At 33.9% G+C, this 27,364-nt stretch overlaps 3 protein-coding genes and 1 long non-coding RNA gene across 4 annotated transcripts; all 4 read left to right on the top strand.

Moving 5' to 3' along the window:
• Nucleotides 1-862: 862 nt before the first annotated feature.
• Nucleotides 863-4,995, top strand: LOC149796772 (uncharacterized). Its single transcript, XR_016421633.1, has 4 exons — nucleotides 863-946; nucleotides 2,236-2,371; nucleotides 2,878-3,037; nucleotides 4,832-4,995. It is a non-coding gene; the product is annotated as an uncharacterized LOC149796772 (long non-coding RNA).
• A 210-nt stretch (nucleotides 4,996-5,205) lies between these two features.
• LOC149796771 (uncharacterized) lies at nucleotides 5,206-9,989 on the top strand. The gene is made up of 5 exons (XM_089960275.1): nucleotides 5,206-5,575; nucleotides 6,333-6,449; nucleotides 7,878-7,967; nucleotides 9,029-9,161; nucleotides 9,854-9,989. Exons 1-5 carry the CDS (start codon nucleotides 5,444-5,446, stop codon nucleotides 9,946-9,948), a joined length of 567 nt encoding a protein of 188 aa, XP_089816401.1. The 5' UTR covers nucleotides 5,206-5,443; the 3' UTR covers nucleotides 9,949-9,989.
• A 96-nt stretch (nucleotides 9,990-10,085) lies between these two features.
• Nucleotides 10,086-13,205, top strand: LOC149796770 (uncharacterized). The gene is made up of 5 exons (XM_089960642.1): nucleotides 10,086-10,258; nucleotides 10,630-10,675; nucleotides 11,989-12,092; nucleotides 12,275-12,574; nucleotides 12,714-13,205. The coding sequence occupies exons 1-5, from the start codon at nucleotides 10,115-10,117 to the stop codon at nucleotides 13,203-13,205; spliced, it is 1,086 nt and encodes a 361-aa protein (XP_089816768.1). The 5' UTR covers nucleotides 10,086-10,114.
• A 5,966-nt stretch (nucleotides 13,206-19,171) lies between these two features.
• On the top strand, nucleotides 19,172-24,130 carry LOC149796769 (uncharacterized). Its single transcript, XM_089960641.1, has 3 exons — nucleotides 19,172-19,417; nucleotides 19,639-22,143; nucleotides 23,987-24,130. The coding sequence occupies exons 1-3, from the start codon at nucleotides 19,172-19,174 to the stop codon at nucleotides 24,128-24,130; spliced, it is 2,895 nt and encodes a 964-aa protein (XP_089816767.1).
• Nucleotides 24,131-27,364: the final 3,234 nt, after the last annotated feature.

Genomic DNA, 27,364 nt, shown 5'->3' with positions numbered 1-27,364 from the left:
CATCGGCTTTAAAGACGGAGAATGAAAAGGTGAGCCTTTAAATTAATGAATAATCCCAACTAATTTGAAATTGCATATACAAATTAAAATTCAAAGATGGGGGAATTTTTCAAAGTTTTGGAGCATTTCATACAAATACTTGTAACGTCTATATTTCGGTAAACATAAATATGAGGTATGGAATTTATAGAGAGAATATGAGTGAAATATCAATACAATTTCTAATGGATAAATATATATGGAATCGTTTTGAAAAAGAAAGAATAGTTGTCCTGTTGAAAAGAAATATACATATTTGCTTTAAGATACCGTAAATGGTAATAAAAAGATTTAATTTTTGTTAACATTTGTGACATCAAAATAATTAACGGAAGAGAAATCTGTCATTGAGTACTTGACTAACATCCCCACAATAAAGCATGTAAGCCAAGACTGAAAAATATGCGCTTAATGTACCAATCATGAAAGTCAATACTGTTAAAATTTAATTGAAGGTTCTTGCTGGTGTATAATTTGAAACAGTCATCTTTAAATGTGTTGCCATCTGATTATTTTGTACGCCCTTAACCTGAACTGGAATTATTTCTTTCTTTCATCATCTATGAAAAAGTAAAATTTATCAAAGTAGTATCACTAGTTTAGGAATCAGAAATATATTTTTGTACATACGAACTGCCCAATTTTAAAATTACAGTACCAAACAAATACCAGATATAGTTCTATAATGCAATACCATTTCACCATATAACGTTTGCAAAGAGAACAAATACTATTATGCATATTTAAATTCATTTGTAAATCTCAATTAAAGAGAATGATACATGTAACATTTAAGTTCATAAACAACTAAATCTTTTTATTCAGGTTAACTCATTTGCTGAGAAACTGGGGTGTAGAGTTGACGAGTTTTCAAAGTCTACGACACATGTGATTATTAAATCATGCAGTAAGTACATTAGCGGTATACATTGGTTAATACGAGATTGAATGATTAACGAATAACATGGACAAAACGTACAATAAACTTTTAAAAAGTAAACATGTTGGCTAACATGTTTAGAATTAACTTCAATATGTATTGATTCAACATCAGAATTGCGTTTCATCTAATACATTAGATTGTCCCATGAATCATCAAAGTAACACTGATAGACTTATTCTAAAATGAGAAGTCTATTGACTATAACATGCAGTTGTCAAAACATTTTCAAATGCCAGGCTTTAGGTGGAATTTATTAATGAATAATTATATGATATTTTATGCAAAACAAAGATCTTTCAATCGTATTTGTTATGTAATTATGTGAAAATGGGAATGTTTGATTCAACAGGCAGTGATGATCACAAGGCACCAACAACACTGAAATATATGCAGGCAGTAGCAAGTAAAATTTGGTTAGTCAGCATTTGTTGGGTGGAGGAATGTCTCAAGGTGAACAAAATTCTCTCAGAGGGAGGTCAAGTATCTTCCAAGTCATCTAAATGTGACGTTAACATGTACTTTGTCAAAAACGCTTGAGAACAAAAGGTTTAAAGACATAAATTATGAGTAACATAGTTTAAGTAAACTAAGGTTTCTTAAAATTCTAAATGTTTCATCTATAAACAACCTAGTTTTATTTAAATCCTCTAAAATGCAAGTAATTTGCTTTTGTAGAGAAAGATACATGTAGAAGATTAAAAAGTTACAAAAACAATGTGTGTACATCAGTATACATAAAATAAAACCATAACGACTGCGTAGAAGAAAATTAGATTATTAGTAATCTCATCACACTGCTATAATTACATATCTTAATACCCTGTTGAACAGAATCTCAAACAATAAAAGACGATATTTTGTAAGGTGATTCAGTTATCATTGTACAGTTTAATTAAAATAAAGAAGTACGATTATAACATTTATATATAAGTGCTTTAGAACCATATGCATCATAAGCCATTTTCCTTCTTTGCACTGGATATGGTCTAGATGTTGCTACATCAAATGTATTCGAACATAAGCCTCCATCAGCCTTATCAACAGGGGGCGAACGAAAGTGCACAAGTTGTTATTTACACATTATTTTTACTGCCAAAACACCTAGTAGTTTCAGTATGAATTGCTTCGAAAATTTGACTGGAAGATCAGCTTGTGTACGAGTAACTTAACATAAATTAATGTCATTAATTAATTAAAAGTCATGCCCAGAAAACGCTCTATAATTGTAAATAATGTTATATTTTGTTTTTCAGGAAACATTTGAAATTTTAGGGGACAAAGACACTGCTGAATACCACAGAGGTCCGCAACGATCCAGAATGTCATTTTTGTGGCTTTTCAGTAAAACTGAATTTTATTGTCATGGTCAATATGAAGGAATAACAATTGGTAAGATGCTTTCTAGCATAAAAATATATTAAAAAGCACACACTCCTCTTCGAAAGATTTTTTTAAGTACACTGACAATTGGTACAATCTTAATTTTATCAAACATAGATGTTACTAGCTCAAAAAGGATGAAAAATATTCATGAACCCCCACAATAAAATCGATAACAAACGTGTTTGCTGTAAATTTCCTAAAATTACTTAAATGACTTACATTTATGTGATCTATAATTATTACCTCTGCATACAGGGTAGTCTGTAACTATTTGTAGTGAGAAAAATCAAGTGAAATTTTGAAAGTTCGATGATTATGACAGTCTCTACAATGTAAAGAGGTTTCATTTACCTAAGCTCAGGAGATTGGCACAGTTGTATATACAGCAATATGTTTATAAAAGTTTAAATATTATATGCAACTACCAAAGATTTTCCTTTGTAAACTATGATGGGCATGGCACAGTGCTAATAATGCAACTGTTATTATATCTCATAATTTGGCATTTACAGAACAGCTTCACGGTCTCATACAGATGTCAGGTGGAAAGATACTTCTAAATCGGAATGAATATTCCAGCACAAAGGAGACTCAAGATTTTTCTTACTGACAATGAGAAAAATATTCCTAATCAGGATACTGTTAAGGAAGATCTAGAGAAGCTACTAACAGGTAAAGTATATTTTATTTCACAAAAAATTAAGGTATCAATCATATTTAGACTATTTTGATCAAAGCTGTTAAAAGAAAATCATGAAGATATTGTATGTCAAGAAACACATGCTTGTGATAGCATAGTAATAAATAAAGAAACATTGTCACATTGTCAATTGTTTTCTTTGGCTTATTTTCAAAGGAGGCAAACACTGTTACATTTCTATAAATAATTACAAAGTGTAATTAATCCCATTAGTACACCACTATAGTTATATACAATATCTAACTTTCTTAGCTCTATTAGGTTGATATATTTACCACTTCTTATACGTAAACACCTGCCCATACTAGATGATTGCATAAATTTACGTTCACATAAAATCTGTGGCTATTTCCATCAATGATACTCTGAAAAGCATCATATAAATTGTAAATTTGTACATTATATTTTCATCAAATGCACACATTGATTTCTTTTATGAATAAATATGCAGGTTATTTATTTAGTACATGACATTATTTCAGTAATACTTCCCTGCAATGAATGTGACAGGTTTATTAGGAAGTATATACAACCAGTGCTAGACATCACTATAAACTGCCACACTGCAGACAGCGTAGAGATGAGACTGAAACTTGTTAAAGCTACGATAAAAATCCAAAATCACACACAAATGCACACTCATAATACAAATTAATGTTATTACGGTGTGTTGAGGTTTCATCTATACCACCATGTCAGCTAATTCTGATCGTCGTGTAATTCTGCGCAATGAAACGCCATTTCTGTAAACATTTGATCACGTGTTATTTTGGTTCAAAAAATCGTACTTTAATTAAGGAAAGTGATATTCATAGAGTGTACAAAAATATACCACATTTAGACTCGAAATGCACATAAAAATGTGATTTCTAAATGAGAACGTGAAGACCCACTCCATGACCTTCTTGAACCTGTAACCCAGAAAATTCAATGTAGCATGCATCTTTTAGAATCATACAAATAAATATGTTATATAAAAGATGGAAATGTGTACCTTAAAACGAAACTGTATTTTAATCAAAGTTTCCAATTTTGCAATAAGTTGTACCACACGTACAAAATCGTCCGCTACCCAACGATCTACTTGCCGCTTGAACATAAATTCTCAACAAATTTACCGGTGTATAGTCTGTTTCTAAATTCTGTAGTAATTTTTCCCCATCAACAAGACGTTGTAAACACATTACATCCTATTCAATGTTGTTTCTCTTCCATGTACCGGTAATAGCTTATTTTTCATAAAATGTTGGAATTTTCCTAACATTTTTAATAGATCGGTTTAGTTTCATTAATATCTCTTGCCATTTATTGGCATTTTTATGTTGAAGTTTGTAAAACTAGCTATAAACCTGACCTAATTACTCGACTGAACAGCTGACAAAAACAGTTCAAAGTAATACATTTCATTTCTATAGCACGATAGATAAACATTACATTTTTTCAAAGCTATGCGCAGAATAGGCCGACATATCGCGAGTCAGGAAAAAGGGTGTGGTATCCCCTGTGTCCAAAATTAATCTTATTTTGAACAGAATATTCTGGTGAAAATTGCATTTTTCAAATGGCAAGCATTGCTGTATTTTATTTTCATCAATCGGTCGAATTCGGTATGCGTTTTGTTTCAATATTGGAAATGAAAACCTTAGGTGCACAGAAATGCCCGACAGCAGTGTACAAATTAACTTTTAAATTTCAAATGTTTTATCAACTATGCTTTTTATCGCCATATTTATATCTCTTACAAGAATTATTACCTTCATATGTAGATGGTGAAAAGAAAATACGAGTTAAAGTTCAACGGTTGACTTGGCTGATGACCTCTTCGGCTAATTTCAAAATGGAACCATTGGAAGATACACCCGATTCATCATTTGCAATGACCAAAATAAGATCGGGAAAAAAGGTTGAATTCAAAGTTTTTATGAGTTAATATTACGTCACGGAAAATTTATAGAGATTTTTTTTAAGTGATTCGCCATGTTTATAGTGCAAAAAAATAAAGCCGTGTTTACAAGTATCCATTTAGTAGAAGTAACCAATCGAAAAAATACACTTGTAAACGCGGAGAGACAATTTACTACAGTAATTACTACTGTAAAGATAGATTGAAGATTTTGAGTCGCTTTAAGCATTTGTATTTTACTTCTACATTTGCAACACTGGTTTCTTTATATATTGTGCATGCAAAAATGAAACCTATTCGTTAAAGGAGCTTATCTAACGCATCTAATTGTTTGATTCGTTATATTGTAAAGATTTTATTAAGTATGAGTGATTCAAAACTATTTATAAACGCGTGTGGTTAAACGTAAACATCATTGATGTTTCACGATATTGATAATGACCTATGCTAACTACTACCATTTCCTTTTCAACAGATGTGCCAAAAAGATTCTGTTTTAGAATTTCTTATTAGGGAGAGGGAGATGGATGAACTTTTGGGATTTGTCAGTGAATGTGATGATTATACGGATGATCCTGCGGATAAAGATTACAATGAAAACAAAGCTGTAACTATGAACTGCATTATTGCATGGCATAATTTAGCCACACAATATAACATTTTTGTTATATAATAATTTCGAAACTGAGCATGAAATTATTTTGATTCGTGTAATAGGAGATAACAGATTGTACACATTACCTATATTAGGAGGAAAAAACCATGTTTACACACCAACAATAGGAGAAACTAACATTATGAGGATATCCTCCTTTGCTTCTCCTAATTCAAGTTGAGTAACAAAAGAAAATGTTTAAATATTAAAACTTCTGTGATTTATTAAGTTAGATCATTCTATTTTATTTTGCGCTATTTCGCTGTATTCATATTCAACTATTCAAAGTAGCAATACTATTTAGAGCCCGTTTCGCTAAGTTGACATTACATGTCTCAAGGAATTTGAGGCTAGATTTTTCAAGACATTAAATTTTAATTATAATTAAAACAGATTTATGATAAGTATTTAACGGAAAAGTCACACTTTTTAAAAGCAACAATAACTTGGGCAGTAAAGTACAGACATAAAAATGTTTTAAGATGAATTTCAAAGTTGTTTTTCAACTGAGTACATTGAATTAAAGATCTGTTAGATTTTTGTTTCTGTTGCGTTTATGCTTAAAAACAATATATATATATATATATATATATATATATATATGGCATCACCAAAATATTCTAAATTAAATCATGACTATTGTGATAAAGCAATTAAAAACATTTTCGCATGAATATTTATAAACACTGAAACTATAATTGCATTTCAGGTAATGGATTGTGAAAATGACTCTTCTGAAGATAATACCGGATCAGAAAGAATACCATATCGAAACTCCTCACACCGAAAGCAGACAAAATATCTAGCTCACCCGACTGAAGGCCAGGTGAGTTTATGACACGGTCCTGACTATATCGTGTCCATCTGTCTTCTAACACGCATTCTTTTGCAAAATGTTGCTAGCAACAAGGTTAAATACCTTAGTCAACACTTCTGAGTGTGCCATCCTGAATGTCGTAAGAGCCGACTACTGAATACAGAAGCCACAGTTTCTCAGTTGTTATAGTGCCGTATTGCCGGTCTTGTGACGGAATAGGGTATGGCTTCGAATCATACCATCGTATCAGCCCATGTCAGCTACCGTGGTTTGCCTTGGAGAAAAGAATTTCGATTGGCTGAGCACTGCATAACCTGTGCTGCTCTGTAGTAGAACACCAAACAAACACCGATATCTATAAAAACAATTCTTTTTCAGGTACGCTTCTTTAGAAGTAAGGTGTATAGCTTGTTATGGTGTAGCTTCGTAGCAACTATGTTGAAAAAACTACTTGTGACATTTTCTCCAAATCCAATTTGCCAATTTCCATACAATCTAACTGTAATGAACATTTCTTAGTACGTCCTCTATCAAAATTGTTGCGGCGTTCCCCTTGTAGATACGATGTGGCTTCGATGATAATAGGTTGGTAAATGTCAGCATCAAGTATTCATCTAGAACGGTTAATTGTTTGTAAATTATATTCGACTAAAATGTTCCTGAAAAAAAATCCTTTTCAAATTGTTTCCAAAATCTGTCTCATATTAAAATTTAGTTTCATTAGCAGCCAAGCACGCAACCTATTCTCCAAATGGCTAAGACCTCTCGCTCAAGGATTTGACTTCATAGCAACTTGGTGGGAAACGAAATTATTCTCATCTCAACAAGCATATTCTTTACAGAATATATTAGGACATTTTGACTCTCAATATTAATCATGGCCCTGATGTAAATTCAGAAGATCAAAGGTAAATAGATTTGCTCTGCTACCATACTTTCCCATGATCTTCAAATGCATAATAATTAGTCCTAAAATAAGAGCTCATTTATGTCTTTTATGTCTTTTATCGTCATCGACGTATGTTGAATATTTTTGTGTTTGAGTGAAAATGTAAATTATAAACTGTTGCACTGAGTTTGAAACATTTTCAAAGACAATCAGCACAACAGTATATCTAAATTTTAGGAGACAGTATACTGCTGACCGATAGACGTTAATGTCAAGATATATCTTGTTTGACGATAGTTGATTGTACAAAACGTTCATGTGCCATCATGCACAATGTCTACAAATGAAACGGTTACAGTATTGTTTGAGCGAGCAAGGACGTGCAAATCACCTTAAAAAAGAAAAAAAAAATCAGTATTTTCGTTAGATATATATAGGTTTCATTTTAAAGCTATGAAATACACGTGTCTTAATAGTAAATTACAAAAGTATTTTCAGTTACATATGTTTGCTTGATTTTATATAATTGAATTACAACTGTATTTTAGGTAGCCGACATTGACGGAAGTAGCTATCTTGAGGAAAACGTGGGTTCAGAATCAATACAAAACCAATCTTGCTTCCCAAACAAACAGCCAGTAAGTGTCTTCCATATTAAGCGAAGTTGTGTAACTTTTTATATGTTTAGTTCCATTTTCAAGACAAAATCTTGTAGGAAAATATTTCATGGCTATCCTAATCTCGTCTTTGGGTAACTAAATACTGTAATTTGACAAAAGTTGATGTTAAAGTATATCCTGCTAGACGGTTGCACATTTTAGAACACATGAATATGTAATAATAATGAAGTTAAAATAGGGTTCTCAAATGTACTCGCAAAACAATAATAACGCGCTTGTTATAGGCATGATTATATTCTTTTAAAATGTCTCTAAATGAATCTATCATTAAACGCTGTCTTTTTTATAGTGACTCGAGAAATACATTCATTTTAGGACTATGGCAGCAGATTGTTCTATTATAACCAGAAAATCATCCAAACAATGAGATTCATATTTCATACATCAAGGATAAATACGGACATACTATTAACTTGAATTCAGGCTGCAGCGTAAGTAACCACCACTAAAACACCTGAAGCAAAGTAAAACTTGACAGTAGCTGTGTGTCTCTTCAATTTATCCCGACAAAATGTATACTAATGGGGGAAAATATTAAAAACATCAACAATCAGCATGTATTTGGCCCCTATGTCCAAGCATCGATTTACACGGGCTGCTCAATCCACTTTATTAAAGGGATGCCAATATGTGATATAATGATATAGAAATCAAACCACAACCATCCTATCTAAAGGGGTGTTTGGTTACAAATATCACAGTATGGCAACATAATGTAGTAGAAGAACAAAAATTAACCAAGACGAAGACTTACATCAACTTTAGAATCATAATCAAATCCTCTTTTGTTTCATTAGCAACGTAAATCAATATGAAAATTCCTAAGACTTTCCGTCTACCAAAAGATGTGTAGATATTGTATAAAACAAAAGCTAAATATTCCAGAAAAATCATCTAATCTTTTACAAATGCAAAACTTCAGACCATTTCGTTTACTTTATCACATGTGCTCTTGTGCTGTGTGTTTATTTTTTGTTCATTCCTTTGGTATATGATTGTCTTCTGTTTTTCACATTTAGGGCGAGATAGAAGCCAAAGTCCTAAAGTGTGATGCTGACATTTCGTCTCCAGCTATAATGGCACTTGACGAAACTGTAAATACTAAATCCACCCTGAACTCCGCTTTCTCCAGAACATGTAGAGGTCACTTTGGTAAGCATGACTTGAATCACGCAATAACACTCTAACCCAATACTCGCTGTCATTACATAAACTGAAACTGATTTTGACAGAACATTTCTCCTGTCAATACATCATTCTGAAACTATCATGACACAGCACATAGTCCATTTCAAATGCCCACCAATCCATATTTATCTGCTGAAAATAAATCTTTTCTTCGATGATGATACTAGCTATGCATTAGGGTTTGGATTGCAAGTTATTAAAATAATGCCAAAAATTGTATGCATTATTAGATTAATATCAACGTAAAACAAGATTAACATATTCATGTCTTCATTTCGATAGTTTTAGATTTTTTATTATTGCAATAACTGTGTTCTGATCTAACATAATACTTTTTGTCATTGATTCCCTAACCTATTTTGTATCTGTTCCTTAATCTTGGTTTTTCTTCTTCGTTTGTTTCAAAGTTATGAAGGATGCTACAAATACAATTTTCTTTTCTTTCATATAAACGTTTTGTTTTGTTTCAATTGTACAATTTCATGACAGCGCGAGGGAAATAGCGCAAATGACAGTTTCAATTGTTATAACTCGTAATTCCCTTTTATTTTGTATATTTAAAGAATATTGAATATATATAATGATCCATTTAACTAAAGTGTACTTATTCAAAAAATATTCTCATTTTAATTTATACTACCATGTTTTTTGTACAGATAGAACTCAAACCCAGATTGCTGTGCAGGCTAAGTCAACTGCATCAGGAATAAGAGTTTGGACTAAATCTCATCATTGTTTTATTTGTGGATAAGATGTAAAGAAGATATCAAAACATCTAGAACAACATGTAACTAATCCACAAGTTTCAGAAGCCTTGTCAAAGCCTAAAGGATCCAAAGTACGAAAAACGTTATTAAAAAAACTCAAACTATGGGGATTATAAAAGGAACATCAATGTATTGAAATCGGGAGGTCAAATGACAGTCCAAAGAAGACCAGTTGAAGACAGAAATGAAAGAAAGTATGATGAATATGGATGCTGTCCACACTGCTATGGTTTTTACAGAGAGAGAGATCTATGGAGGCACAGCAAGGTATGTTCGGTGAAATACCAAGAAAATGCTTGAACATCAAAAGGACCAGAGAACATGCATTTGATGAAGAAGTAGGTAATGTTGACCCTAAGAAACCTGGAACTAACATTGAAATATTTCAACACAGTGATACTTTTCAAACACCTGATTGTTACAGTCGTTCATCAGAAGCTATCTTACCTAGAGTAGCACATGTATTTGGACCATTAGTTACTAATGCTATAATTGACAATGTTGCCACGTGTCCAGCATTCATGGGTCCATCATTTTATAGAGATATGTTAGCATATAAACAATTATACAGTAGTATTTGGTACCTATGGTTCATACAACGTGTTCAACAAATATATATGGTCCAATCAGTAAGTTCATTAGAAAATTCTATAAATTCCAAAAAGAATGAAATAATGAGAAAGTTCATGATTGATTCAATCAGAAAGAAAGGTAATAAATATGAAATTCTCAATAATTTTCTAGATGCAGAGACAGCAATCTCAGATGAACCGAGAGACGGATACGACGAACCGGACTGCTTCCCTATTTTTAAAAGAAAGAGTTCAAAGGCCAAGCAACAGCCATACAGTAGGGAGCCGAAAAAGCAATGACGAGCAGCCTCCAGAAGTCAAACCAATCAAGAAATCCAGGCCCCAGCATTATCTTCAGCGCATTGGATCCCTCCAATCTATACCATATCGTCGTAAGCAACAGGACGAACCCGACTCTACTACACAGTAGATTAATGTGGCCCAAAATACAGATGGTAGAAAATGGAAAGGTGAAAAAAGGCGGAGACAGTAAAGAAGGTTTGCCTACAGAAGTAGCAATTAAAAACCAAGCAACACAGACGGTGAAAAGACAGCCTATCATTATGACATCAAATTTGGTGCCATGGGAAGCTGCCCCAGATCAGTGTCAACCTATTATGAATAGAGTTCACATGATTTCATTCACACAAGAATCAAAAAGTTTAAGACAATTAGCTGAAGAAAACACTGAAGCAAACCCAATGTTCTTTGTTGAATGTTTCAATCTCATAACAGTAATCTTGCGAGAAGAGAATATAACATTAGAAGATTTCAAGTTTCCCTTAACTAATGAATATAACCAAGCTACCATAGAGTTTGAACTAATGGATCTGACACTTCTTAACTCTTCCACTTCCAGGACTGGTCACGATGGTTCCATACCAGAATCGGTGTAGATGAATATCTTACATATGGTGAAAGATTATTTGGCAAAGTTTTATTACCCGCCTGTCTGTTTTCTTTACCTGACTGTATTAAATTGGGTATTCCAATTAATAAAGATAACATATTTGATTTGAGATATTTCTATTATGTCAATGGTGTATACATGTTTCCAGTTCCAGAAGATGTTATTGTATTTATTACACACAACAGAACTAGAAGGTACTTTCAAACAGAAGGAATATCTGGCTATAGTAAATCAGAGTCTGACTCTGAAAAATACCTTGCAAGCTGCACAGAGAATATCGAAGACGATATTCAGAAACTAAGAACAAATCTGACAAAGGAACAAGAGATTGCATTGTATGAGTTTGATATGACATTCTAGTTAATATATATTGTTTGTATATATGTTGCTATATTGAAATATGCTATATTGAATAAACATGGACTTCTACTTTAATATGTATTATTAAATCATTTTTAAACTTTCTAACCTATCTATCGATCCATATATTACACACGCAGTACATATATGTTTATATATATCTAAAGAAAAGATGAATAAAGATGAAATTTATCTTATTGTTAAAAATGACACTTTTTTAAATTTATATGGACAGACCCTATTGGACACAGTGGGTATTGAGCGCAAGGAAGAAATTTCAAACAAAGTCAGGAATTTGGGTCACCTTTTGCAAGTGTTGAGATCCTCAACAAACAAGAGCTCAGCAAAAATGGAAAGTTTCATCGATCCTGCATTTTTTGACATGATTGTTGATTCCACAAAGGAACTAGCTGCTACACAATGGATGAACAAGGCATACACATATGCATACCAAGCCTTCTTCTGCAGATAGGATACAGTTTGAAAGCTTTAGGGATTATACTAAGAGGGAAAGCAATCAAGGAAAACAAACAAGAATTAATAACGAAGAGTAGAAACTTCTTAGAGCTGATGGACAGTGAATGGACCATTCTGAGCACTAATGCACAGAAACTGCTACACGAAAACAGAGATGATATTCCGGAGAAACCACCCCTGACGGAAGATGTTAAAAAGCTCAGCACTTTCTGTCAACAGGAGATCAAAAAGCTTTTTGACAGGGCTGATCGACAGAAAAAGCTGGATGCAGACGACTGGAGGGCTTTAAATGTATATTTGTTGTGTCGTTGTACTTCCTTTAATGCCAGAAGAGGTGGTGAGTGTGCAAAGTTGCCGATACATGTTTGGATCAAAGCAGAAGAAAGGCAATGGATACAAGAAGATTTTGAAATGATAACTGACGATACAGAGAAGATGTTGGCCAAGACTGAACGTTTGCTACATTTCAGGGAAAAGACAAAAGAAGGTGCCAATCATTTTAACACCAGATGTTACACGGGGAATAAGGATTACAATTAAATACAGAGCCATTGCTGGGGTTTTCAATACGAACAAGTTTATTTTTGCTGCACAAAAGTCTGAAAATGGGCACATTCGTGGGTGGGACAGTGTGCGACTTTGTGCAAATAAATGTGGTGCAAGGTATCCGGAACTTTTAGCCTCCACCAAGATAAGAAAGTACCTGGCTACTGTTCTTCAATTGCTAGACATGACGGATCCTGAACTTCATTGGGTCACTGAACATCTTGGACATTCCATTGATGTTCACAAGAAGTGGTACAGGCTAAAAGACACAACAGTTGAACTAACCAAAGTAGCAAGAGTACTTTGTGCCACAGAACAAGGAATTGTCAAAGCAAACTTGAAACCAATTTCTCTTCAGATACAAGGTACTGATTAGACTTAAAGGATTATGCATGTTGTCAAAGAAAGTAAGACCAAAGTGTGCATGTTGTCATGTGAAATACCTTTCATTTATCTTAATGTGCAATTTAAAAAGAATTAAAACTTTCATTACCTGTGATAAAAATAAAAATATCAAAATACAGCAAAATACCAAACATTTAATACGCAAAAGTAAACACACTCTACTTGCATAATCGATGAATAAGTTTGCAATATTGCAGTTTTTAATATAGGGATCAAATTTTACGTGGAAAAAATAAATGTATTGTTGAAGGAATCTAGTAAGGGATGCTTCGAATACAGCACCTTTAACATTTACTATCGCAGTTTACGAAAATAGTTGATAGACATCAAAGTTACAACTTATATTGTAGGGATGGTATTTCAGCTATTAATATCTGTGCTCTTCACCTATGCTTATAAAAAGGTTTTTACTGATAATCGTAATGAATCAGTAACATATAATTAATGTTATTGCATCTTACACATCCTTCTTCACGATTCTCCTGCAATCTGGCCATAGGTAGCAATATTGATTGTATATGCTTGGTTTGGTAAATTTAATATGTGTGTATGCTTTATTTATATCAGTCTCAAAACGGACTACATATTTAATGTTTTCAAAGCACCCAGTACAGGCCTGACACCTGTCAAAAGTGATGTACAGAAAGACATAAAGGTCATGAAAGGTATGAACTCTCTCTCTATGGCACGGGGTATGCATTATAGCCCGAATTTTTGAGCCAGGCAAGTATTCTTTAAGGAACAAAGAACGCTTATAAAGATAAAATACTTACCACAAAAGGTATTAGTGGCGACATAATCTTGTACCAGAAAAACAACCATTTGAAAAGAATGACAATGGCGAGAAAACTAAATCTTTCAGAAATAGGTGTATAAAGAACAATACATTATGGCGAGAAAGGAAAAAAAATCAATGGTCATGACCATTTAAAGTATATGTGATTTAAAGGAATAAGTTTTGCAGTATCAAAGAATGTGCTCAGAAAGATAAATACACAATGTTCTTTCGCATCTAGTCTTTTAAAGGCTATTCAAACTATTCACCTTCCAAACAGCATTCTATTTTTCAGCAAAGGAACATGCAGCAATAGCACAAGTATTAAGAGAAACTGGGCTCCTGCAGCAGTTAAGACCAACATTTGTTTCAAGATTGTGCAAATTATGACCACCTGCCATTCAATACAAGTTACATTACTAAACTCGGAGAAACCTTTCATGGTCAGGAAGCTTAATTCTAACCGAAATTGTTGGGCGAATTACTCTGGAGTTTGAGGTAGTTTTAAGTCAGGAAGTCAGGCAAGAGATCTCAGACCCACTTGGGACTCTTTTACAGGTTTATATCATTGCATCAAAATATATTCAAATCATCTACATATGCATACAAATGCACCTGGAACATTTCATGTCTTTTTTGAACTGCAATAAAGGTTCTGCCAAAGAATATTTACACCTTTCCTATCACACTTCACACAAAATAAAAGAAAATGCTGTAAAGAACTAAATATTTAAGCAGCTCATGCAGATTTAAATACCATTATACCTCCAAAATTACACTGCTTCCTCTAGTGGTTTTCTTAAGTTTCAAAATTTTTGGAACAACTAATATTTCAAAACAAGGTGTAATTAAACATTTATGCAATTATATGAAAATCGAATATGATCATCTATTGATGACGTACCGGTAATGAAGTTTGTAGAATTTTAAAGCACCAAAACAGCATGCCTCATTATGCTATAATAACAAGAAATATTACAGTACATATTGTACTATGGCTCTATGAATTCAACAATACTGGTTTTCTTGGTGTAGTGAAACTGACATTTATTCAAGTCATTTCGATAAATATGACACAGACTCAGTTTCCAAAACGTTTGTATAATATCAAGTTCATTTCTGATGTGATGAAGAATAACTTAGTATATTTAGAAGCTATCAAATTCAGTACCTCAAAATAATACATGCAATACTAATATTGGGTAAAAATTTGATATTTGTAAAAAAAAATCTGTAAGACTTTCATGTACACGTATTGACATATTGCAACGCGAAATAACAGTTTCAGCTAATAAACATTCCAGCGGGCTTAAGTCAAGAATATGGAGAAGTTCAAATACGTCATTGTTTATGCTAACTTGCATACTATTGAGTTTATTTTATGAGGTATATGAAATCCAAAAATAATTTAATTAAACGAATTAATGATTTTCTCAAGTGCATTACTTTCTAAGGATTACACTAACGGGTAACATATAAAAAACGAGCATTGATATTTAGATTCTGGACTGGAGCTTCTGAAATTTGATAGAATTTATTTGAAGCTAAACATTGCCATTTCCAGAATATTATTTATTTCGTTATACTTAATAAACAAAAATATACTAGGTACATGTGTGCTTGGCCTTCATTGGCTGCAGCGAAAGTGGTAATGTGTTTTATTTCCATGTAGTTAATCTTGTTCTTTCTACTTACAAAATAAACGTTTCCATAATGGGTTTGCTTGTGTATTACGTCTTAATAGATTACTACAGTCAAACCTCTCTTAGGCAGCCACCTTTGGGAAGTGAGACGAATAGCCTCTGGAAAAAAATTCTTCCGGTTGATGCAAAACCCTTACACATTTAACTGTTGAAAAAAAGTACTCGCATAACGGAGGTTGCCTTTACGTTAGGTTCAACTATATTTAGGCATCATTTACAACATGTGTACAGTTTCAACCAATATAGTGGCATATCAATGTATCAATTCTGTGTAATTTTAGGTGACTAGTTCAATTATCCTTTTCATAAAATGTAACCGTAACCATGCAAAATAAATGAAACTTAGTTATATACAGTGTTTCAACACCAGCCTTAAAATGTTTGTATTTATATCTACTTAAAGTGACGTCTGGCCAATTGAGGACAGGTGCAGTTTTAATAATCAAATGAACTGCGTGTGCGTGCCACTACTACCAAAGTCATGCTTACTTGCTTATTTTAACACTAACTTACTACTCTCATTTAAACTATCTTAAAACCTAACAGAAAAACGACTGTTTCTGTTGCTTACATTTAAAGACCAAAGTCACGTGAAGAGTATATATTATTTGGTCAAAACTTTGATCAAAATATGAAAATATATACAAAAGGAAGACCAACAATAGCATTAGAATTGGTATGAAAGAATAAATTGTATTTATAGTCCTCATAAAAAAGAGATTGAAATTTTACAATTATTTATAGTTCTAATAAAAACGATATTGAAATTAATTAGTCTTCCTCTAGATATATGCAAATATATGCCTTAGTATTATTCTAAAACATCATGTACTTGGAATACAAACTAGTTAACAGGCAGTTATGTTGCATTTAATTGCTCTTAAATAGCCTGCTAAATTGCACCCGTTGTGTTGCGGTTTGTTCAGCGTAGTTAAGAATGTATATTTCAAAGCGGGTCTTGAAATTGTTATTTTTTCAAAATGTTTTCTCTTGACCAGCGTCGAGAAAGTAGTCTCAACTGTGTTTTATCATGAAAATGTACAAATGAACGAAATAACTTGCTTACAATGATCATTTTGCGCTTGGTCTGCAAATTTTATTCGTCAGTAAATCAATGAGTTTAGTAGATTGGTCGGCGTTTCATCAAGAACTCTAATATTATTAAGATTTCACTCCATACTGCACATATCCACTAGGTTTCCGAAACATTTTACAGCATGTTCGAAAAACATTTTAAACACCATCTGCAAATTTAAATTTATGAACATGCAATGTCAGACATGTAATTTCATACTTGTTATAGGTATTTTGACACCCACACATGATACATACCTGCAGGGTGGTATGTATTTATTTATAGATGTATGAAGGTTTTAACAGCACATCAGCACACTACTGGCTATATGTGTACAATACAACTTGCAAAACCTAGGTATCCTTCAGCACTGTGTAAACTTCAACATTGTGATATTTCAATACTTAATTTGCTCACACATCAATATTGCGAGGTCTTATGTGACATGTATACACATTAACATTGCGAGGTCTTATCGGGTGACATGTTTACACACCAACGTTGAGAGGACTGCACAAATCAGGTGTGTATTTGCTCATGTATAAAGCAAATAGTGTTAATCTTAGAATAATAAGATATATTTTACAAGACCTTCTAGCAACAACTTCAACACGTTTCAATCAGTTCCTCCAAATGTATGTCTTACAACATATAACAATAATGACTGACCATTGCACAATATGATGAAGTGTATTTTCAGATCAACTTACACTGTAAGAATGTGAAAGTCCTCTCAATGCAAGTGCAGTTCAGGGTATCGTATCTAATTTGTAGAACCCACTCAATAGAGTCTCGAAACTCAAACAAAAAATTCTGTTTAATCTCAAGTTTTGACATTCATCAGTCTGTCCTGAAAATGTGGACAACTTTGAAATCATCTAGAAATGTTAACAATTATTTATCATATAGAAAAAGAGTAATATCGGCATTTAAAGTCATTTAGTGTTAAAACAGATCAAGGCATTCACATGAATCATATACGTGTTGCCTGTGATAACGCATTTAAAAATAATTGTCTAACCTCACTTGTAGGCAAAGATAAATATTTTATTATATGCTGAAAAGACGTATTGAAGTGATAATTATATGTAAGTGCGAGTCCTTATATATATATATATGAAGTTGGTTTTAATTATTTTGGTAATCTTAGAACTCAGCTGAATGTACCAAGCAACAATTCGTCAACAGGAATGAATTATTACCATACTTCGACAGTTGCATTAAACATTACAAAGTCGACTCCATACATGAAGACAATATTAGTAAGCAACACTTCTATGTATCAGTACCTATAATACATAAAGGAATTTGTACATAAAAAAATGTATCGTACACGGGGTTTCTAAAATATTTTTTATTATTTTATTCGCATTAAATTATGGAAGAATGATCTGCTATGAATGTGAGGTGCGCCTCTGGGCAAGATATTATCAAGATCAAAATTTAAAATATAATAATATACCTTAACCCAGACACTACTCGTTACTTTTTAATAAACTTTTATATGCTTGTTGCCGTCATATTAATGCTTAACATTTCCCTCCAATTTATTTGTATAAATATTGATTATCATTAAGACAAGAGACAGTGGTGTACATGGTAGTTTTAGTTTAAAGGTTTTTTAAGTGGTCAGATATGGATGGTAATGTTAGAAACAAAATTCTACCTAGTTCACATCTGATACTGATAAAGATTCTGACCCATTGGAGTTGGAGTCTGCATTTGTCACCACTGTTGTTTTGATAAACTATTGCCCTGGTGTAAAACTAAAGAATTGTTCTCTGTAAAGTGCAGTCGTCTTGAGCTCTAGCCTGGGTGAACATTAAAAATTGGCTGGGAATATACTTTGTGTTGGATGTTATTGCTTGCAACTTTTGTACCCCATAACAATTTTGGTGGCAGCGGTGGGATAGCAAAGTTGTTGGAAATTTGACAGTAACATTGAAACAGCACAAGTACCAAAGTTTTGTCTGAGTAGTGTAGCTGCAAATTGCTATTGGATATACTCTAACTTTGTGTGGGTGAGATTCCTGTTAAGCCAAGGATAAACAAAATAAGGATTGAAATGACGACCCAAGGTGGCGTTATAGATGAGGAAGTAGGAACGATTGTTGAAGAGCACAGCATTGCAAGGGATAGAACCAGACGGAAACAGCAAACAAATTTGATGCAATTCACAGATATTAAGGGAGACTTCAGTGGTGAAGAACCATATGACATGGAAATAGAGGAAGAGCAGCCTGTAAGAAAACTAAAGAAAACACAGAGCAAACTAAAAACATCCAAGGACACCAACAAGAAAACTGAACGTGACGGGTTACAGTTAGAGGGGTGAATGCTCAACTGAGAGACAAAAATTAGACTTTGAAAGGGAGAAGTTGCGAATGGAGCACAGTCTTAAACTTAAAGAGCTGGAGTTAGAGATAGAAAGGGTGAAACATCAGAAGGACATAGATAAAAAGAATGACAGCCTCCCATTCAAAGTCAAGCTTCAAACTTACAATCATCAAGCGAATGAAGACATTCTTACATTTCTCTCAGAATTTGATGCCGTGGCTGGTCACACCAAATGGGGCGAAGAAATGAAAACCCTGCAACTGAGAACGCTGCTAACAGGGGAGGCAAGAGAGGTAGCACAACAAACAAGTAAAAGCTATGTTGAGCTAAGAAAGGCCCTGATAAATAGGTTTGGGAAAAGACCTCATGAATATTTCAGCCAGTTAGTTAGCATAAGAAGGGATGCTAATGAAACATACAGAGGTCTGATGGCATGTATAGAGAGCAGTATTTAACACGGTTCATTGATAGTCGTGATCCACATAGATGTTTAGCAGATGAATACTTCTTGAAGGCTCTCCCACCAGTGCAGGCCCAGTGGATAAGGCGCAATAAAGGCAATGGCTCTGTTGTCGATGCTGCTGAGGAATATGTTTTGCCCATCAGTGACAGCAAGTTCGACCATAAGCACAGCCGACAACAAGCAAATAACCAAGCATCAAGTTCACCTCAGTCCAAGAAAACTGGTTTGATAGAAAAATCCTATGGAGACAAAAAGTGCTATAAATGTCACCAGAAGGGTCATGTTTTGCGTGACTGTCCCAGCAGAAAACAACAAAATCAAGCAACCTACTTTGTCCAGAATACCATTGGTGAACGGTTAATAAATGTACCGGGAACAGTGAACAACAAGAAAGTATTATTTGTTAAAGATACAGGCGCAGAAATGACCTTGATACGTGACGACCTTGTCGATAAGTCATGTATCCTTGAAGGACAGAACCTGACACTCGACACTGCCATTGGACAGCCTTTTGAGGCGAAATTATCCATAGTAGAATTAGAAACGCCATACTACAAGGGTCATGTCCAAGTTGGACTGGTATCTGACTTGGCAGCACAAGCGCTGCTGGGTATGGACATTCTACGTAGGAAAAAAAGGACTATGGTAGTAACGAGGAACCAGGCAAGAGTGCAGAAAGAGGACGCTGAAGAAAGTGAAAGGAAAATAAAAGAATGTGGGGTCCGATCCCATGAATTGGATGACATGCATCTAGATAGGCTATTTTCGGACGAAGATAGTGATCATGGTCCTGATGAGGATGAGGATGACATCCATTGTGAAGATGAGGCTGATGACAAGAACTTGTCGCTTGATCAGCTGCACGATGTTAATGTGGAATTAATTTCCCAGTATCAAAAGAATGACAGCTCGTTGGCTGGAGTGCGAGAAAAGGCCCTGTCATCTGCAAGTGAAGTAGAAGGCATGGACAATGCATTTTTCTGGGAGCATGGAATTTTAAAACGGAAGTGGAAGTCGTTGGATGGAGAAAAATATGGGATCCAATTAGTTTTGCCAAAGCAGTTACGTCAAGCAGTGATAGAGTTGGCACATGATAGACCGCTTGCTGGTCATCTAGGAAGGGAGAAAACGAAAGTAAGAATAACAACTGCATTTTATTGGCCAGGAATGTTTGGGGATATTCAGAGGCACTGTCAGGCCTGTGACATCTGTCAAAACACAGCAAGGAGAACAGGGAAGGAGAAAGCTCCAATGGTGTGTCCAACAATCGTGTCTGACCCTTTTGTCAAGATTGCGATGGATATCATTGGCCCACTACAGCGCACAAAGGCGGGGAACAAATATATACTAACCATAGTAGATGAAGCTACCAGGTATCCGGAAGCAATTCCTTTGAAGGACATTGATGCCAAAACAGTGGCCAACGCCTTAATTGGCCTATTTAGTAGGGTTGGTATACCTAGGATTATCCTTACAGACCAAGGTACCAACTTCACAAGCACACTTCTGAAAGAACTCTACAACATGTTGAACATCAAGGGGATCACAACTTCTCCTTACAGGCCACAATCCAATGGAAAGGTTGAAAGATTGAATGGCACACTCAAAGCTGTCTTGAAGAAACTGTGTTCCACGAACGGTGAAGACTGGGATGTGATGCTGCCTTATGCACTGTTTTGCTATAGGGAGGTACCGCATGAAGCAACTGGGTTTTCGCCGTTTGAGCTGCTGTATGGTTGGCCAGTAAGAGGGCCGATGGAGATTCTTAATGATCTATTCACCGGTGAGGGTGACACACATAAGTCAGTTGTTGAACATGTGCTTTCGATTTGCCAGAGATTGGTTGATGAAAGTGAGTTAGTGAAAGAAAATCTAACCGAGTGTCACAAGAAAGTTAAATCATGGTACGACAAAAATGCTACCAAATGGGAATTTAGGCCGGGAGATGAGGTCCTAGTTTTGTTACCATCTGATGCATCGAAGATGAAAGCTCACTGGAAGGGACCTTATCGTGTCATTAGTAAGGTTAATGACGTTAATTACAAGATTAACATTGGTGGTAGACGAGGACAAGTAACCTACCATAGTAACCTATTACGTCAGTACAAGAGAGCTGTACTGTTATCGGCAACTGTGTGTGATGAATTTGATGGAGGAGGACAGGTTGACTTCCCACTCCCGACAACAAAGAAAGAGGTTCGATCCTTTCTAGGAATGGTGGGCTATTATAGAAAATTCATCAGGAATTTCGCTGAGCTCTCGGCTCCGCTTTGTATTTTGACAAGGAAGGGACAGCCAAATCGTGTTACATGGGATGAGACAGCTGTTAAGTCATTCAGTGACTTGAAGAATGCACTTGTAAAGGCACCTATCTTGATCAATCCTGTTTTTGAACGCCCATTTGTAATGCAAACGGATGCAAGTGATGTGTGCATTGGAGCTGTTTTGAGTCAGTACAATGACAATAAAGACGAACATCCGATAGCATATCTCAGCCGCAAACTATTGCCATGGGAGCAAAATTATTCTACAATTGAGAAAGAATGCCTTGCAATAGTATGGGCGATAGAATCTCTTCACTACTACTTGTGTGGTGCTCCATTCAGTGTTGAAACTGACCATAACCCACTAACTTGGCTAAGCCAAAACAAAGGAAAAAACCAACGGCTTCTGAGATGGTCCCTGTGTCTGCAATAGGGCATAACCGACTTTTGATCCGGAAATCGGATTCCACCGGATAGTATGAACTTCCGATTACTCGGGGTCGGACAAGGCAGGAATGACCGATTTGGATAATAAAAATAATAAAGTTGAATTTCTATAGCACCGTGTCTAACACTGCGTGTCATTCGATAGTGCATTAATGAAGTTAAATAAGAAGTCAGAAAAGTCCAATATGGTCAACACAACGGGGTGAAACGATAATACATCGGTGTGATATGCAAAACGTGTGTAACACGGTTTAAAAAGTTAATTTGAAAAACCTTTTAATTTAGCATTTCCGATTAATTGAATCGTATCCGGAATCGGAAAAATTTCATGCCCAAAATCCGGAATCGGAAATCAGTAGAAAAATGCTTATCGGTTATGCCCTAGTCTGCAACCATATGAGTTCACGATCAAACACTGTCGGGGAGCAGAGAATGCAAATGCTGATGGATTGTCACGTGCTGGAGTCTAAGACCATGTGTTTTAGTGTTCATTCTTGTTGGACTTATCTGAATTAAGACCCATATGATAATGTGTGTTAAAGCTTGTGTACTAATTAAGTACTTTCGTAATGCACATCAGTTTGATTTTAAGCGAATCCAAAATGTTTGTGTTAGATGTTATGCTAAATGTTGTATTCGTAATATGGAAATATTTAGCGAGTCATTCAATGCTTACACTATATACTATTTGACAGAACTCTAATTGCCAGGGAGATGCTAGAACTTTTTAAATTTCCTGAAGTAAGGTAATTCCATAAAACTGTATACAGCCAAATATTAACCCTTCGATCTTGCTTGTCCATCCTTTATCATGTTGTTCGAAAACTAGTTTTCTCTTAAGGGGGAAGGTGTTGCCGTCATATTAATGCTTAACATTTCCCTCCAATTTATTGTATAAATATTGATTATCATTAAGACAAGAGACAGTGGTGTACATGGTAGTTTTAGTTTAAAGGATTTTAAGCAGTCAGATATGGTAATGTTAGAAACAAATCCTACCTAGTTCACATCTGATACTGATAAAGATTCTGACCCATAGGAGTTGGAGTCTGCATTTGTCACCACTGTTGTTTTGATAAACTATTGCCCTGGTGTAAAACTAAAGAATTGTTCTCTGTAAAGTGCAGTCGTCTTGAGCCCTAGCTTGGGTGAACACTAAAAATTGGCTGGGAATATACTTTGTGTTGGATGCTATTGTTTGCAACTTTTGTACCCCGTAACAATTTTGGTGGATCAAAGGGTATGCATACTACTGCACCTCAACTATCTATATATATATATATATATATATATATATATATATGCATAAATAATGTTGAAAAATTGGTAGATGAAACAGGACTCAAACCGTATAGAAAGAGAAAACAATATTGCAAAAAATTGGAAAATTAAGTGTGCCAAATCACCATTTGTGGCTAAAACAAAGCCTCCTCAATTTAATTTTATCAAATATTCTGCAACAGTCCACTCGTTTTTCAGAATAAGTTCAATTAAATCAAAGCATCAAATCGTGTCTATGCGCCCATACATGCAGACAGTTCGAAAGCCGGAAACATGTGCGAAACCCCCAGGCAGTATCTTGAGTTTGTTACTGTGTAAAGCCTTAATTTTCCAGCCATACTAGATCTTTAATGTACAGTGAATCTTTTGAGAAAAATATACTCTATTCGATATATCTTTGCAAACAGACAGCCTTGCAAAAGCTAAACTTTGGCAAGCATGTAATATCTAAAATCTTACAGAAACAGGATTCAAACTACATGATCAACAAAGATGAATGGCTGATGAATTCCAAATTGATTAAACTTATTTCCTACTCAGAAAAGGAGTAATTATCTGTTTTAGGAATCACATTTTAAATTAAGATAAGGCCTTTTGTGCGACTGATCATATTAAACAAGCAACTAATAACAGAGATTACGGATATGTTATACATTTTGCCGACAAAGTACACGCTAGTGATTTTAGAAATAATAATAATAATAAAAATAATAATAAATGTGCTAGTCTTGTCATTCACAAAGTGTTTTTATTTTATGCTAAGCAGTGAACTACTTGATTTTCTAATTAAAATAATATTGATATTTCACTGTAGTGAAAAAATAATACTTTTTCACTACAGGAACTACCTTTTTGGGTCAGAACATATTTCCTTTTGATTTTCTGTTTTAATTATATATATCTAAAAACAATAACAATTATACATTGATGAATTACTTGTGGTTGTTTTCTTATTAATAATCCCTGTCTGTCATTCCTGAAACCTGTAGTTTGTTATTCTGGAAATATCAGTTAATTTTTATCAATCTGATGTGGAACTAATTTTGTGCGCAGGTACACATAGCACAGCAGAACATGTATGGTAAACAGCTGACATTACCATAAGAAATCTGCTAATTCACTGTGTCACAAACTTGAGGTAGTCAACGTATGTGAGCATAAAATAAAAAGAATATTTGCTTGAAACGAGTGAATAACAGATACATTTCATCTTGTGGGTGAAAAACTCTAGCATTTTCACTCGTGGCTTTGCCACTTGTGAAAATACTGAGTTTTTCATCCACTCGATGAAACATATCCGTTATTCACTCATTTCAAGCAAATATCCTCTATATAACAGTGTCTCCTCACAGGTGGAGCGTTGTTTCGTTAGCTTGGGTCGTAGTTTTCATTCTGTTTTACCCTGTAATACTTCAATAACTGGACTGCAGTCATTGTAGACATTCTAACAATACAACGAAAAGTCGCTTCTAGAATCTGTATGAATATAATTATGCAAGACCCCTCAATTTCAATACAGGTCAAGGGTAATGTGTATGATGAAAGGTTGGATATGTGTAATACTTTAATAGCTGGACTGTAGTCATTATAGACGTTCAAACTATACAGAAGAAATTCTCTTCCTGAGACTAGAGCAATGTGAGCGTGTAAGACGACTCAATGACAATACAGATCAAGGGTAATGTGTGTGTTAAATTCAAGTTTAATGTGTATGATAAAATATCGCATATATGTAGCGATTAAATAATTCAAAGTTTTACTGCAGTCATGATGGCCATTCTGATAAAACCAGGAACAGTCACTTCCAACAGAGATTATTATTATTATTATTATTATTATTATTATTATTTGTTGTTGTTGTATTATCAAAAGACAGCCTCGATAACAACTACTAATATTACTACTGCCACTATCATTTTTACCACTACTAATACTCTTACAACTATTACTAATTTTCAACACGTTACCTAACTCATTTGTCTCAAATCTAAACAATTAGATATCAGTTAAGGACACTTTTTTTTAAAAAAGTACTAGTGACAGAAGTTTTGAGCATTTAATATATTTTTAACCGAAGGATATAGGCCGAAAACCTGAAGAGTTTGGGTACATTGTATTCTATATTCGATATCTGTCACCAGAATCCATTTCATGCAGACATTTCAGTGACAATCTACAGAATTATTATATACACTGTAAGGAGAAAAATATTACAATCATTAAATGTATGTTGTAAGGAATGGTTTAATTAAAGCGAATTTTTATTGAACCGGGGGAAAATGAAGGAACTTCTAGAACCAGATAGCAAACCTCCAATCAAAGTATTATATTACAGACTTTCAACTCACATCACCATAGCAACACAGCTATCTGCTGTAAATGAAGCAGTGGTGTTATGTAAAACTAACGGTTAAGTACAGGTCAAGACGGCATCAAAGACAACATTTTCCTATCCTATCGTGTTAAGCTTATTTAGATTCTTTTGTTCCATATACTGATAAAATAAAGTTTGGTACTTAATTAAAACGTACGTTTTAAAGTAATGCTATGTATTAACCGTTTACGAGACTTTAAATGAGTATATGTTAACTTTCAAAATTTTACATACATTTTTAATGGAGTTGCATTAAGTTAGTTGAAGTTCATGGCAGATGAATAACTAAATGAATGTAATCTGACCAACTCCAGTTATTGTTTATGATGACGTTCCAAAAGGAATATACTTTCTTTACCAGAGGGAGAACGTAAATAAAACTTTTCAAGTTCAAAAGAATGCAGATTTACTATTCTTCTCGTTAGAACAATTTTATCACAGCGCATAAGCAATAGCTATTTACATCAGCACATATTTGTGCTGTGAAGAGGGAAACTATATGCATTAACAAGGGTTTTTACAATTTACTCCCAAAATAAGATTTTATTAAACTCGCTACTTAAGATTTCAGTAGAAATAATGTTTAATATTCACTAAACCATTATTAGATCTTTAACCCAACAAAAAAAAGTTTAAAAGACAACAATACTTGACGCTTACGGTAAGTAATACACAGATTTCAATGCCAATCTTAGTATTCATTAAATGCTTATTAAATCATAAATGGCAAATTTACAAACGCTTACAAATAATTCATTTTCTTTAAAATTAATTTTTCATACAGTTAAAAACACGATTTGGCATCTGCTTAATATTTATATCGGGAAAAACTCTTATAAATATTTGAAACTATAGGCAACTATGAACTTATCATTAATATTAAATCTATACATGTTACTGACAAACGTTTGACCTTATCATCATAGTCAATTTGGCCCAAAGACTATTCGGCCCAAGACAATTTGGCCCTATTTAACAATAATTGGAACAAGTTCTTTTTCTTGAAACAACAAGTATATACTATGTAAGATAGGTTTTAAGAATAGGTTTCAAAGAAAACAACTTACTTTAAACAAGCCAAATTATTTTGATATTCTGTAAAAGAAAATAATAATACATCGTAACGTACATATATATGAGAGAAAACACAAACTGACATATCTTGCTCGTTCTAGTTAAAATATTTATATAAGTTTATTTTTAATGCTAATAAAACATATGCAACTGCACAACGATGTTCTCAATTTAAGTCTTCCATTTCAAATTATTGATATTGGTTTATAAAAAAATAAATACTTAACAGGTAATATTCTATAGATTACGCATACATGTTTCTAATGGTAGCGTAATGAGATATTATAACAAATTATTTAATTTTAGGCTTCAGGTTGTAGTACTGCTGCATATAATA

The sequence above is a fragment of the Sinohyriopsis cumingii genome, chromosome 6 (genome assembly GCF_028554795.1).
Source record: "Sinohyriopsis cumingii isolate HCF-2022 chromosome 6, ASM2855479v2, whole genome shotgun sequence".
Classification (NCBI taxonomy): domain Eukaryota; kingdom Metazoa; phylum Mollusca; class Bivalvia; order Unionida; family Unionidae; genus Sinohyriopsis; species Sinohyriopsis cumingii.
This window is presented reverse-complemented; position numbering and strand designations above follow the sequence as displayed.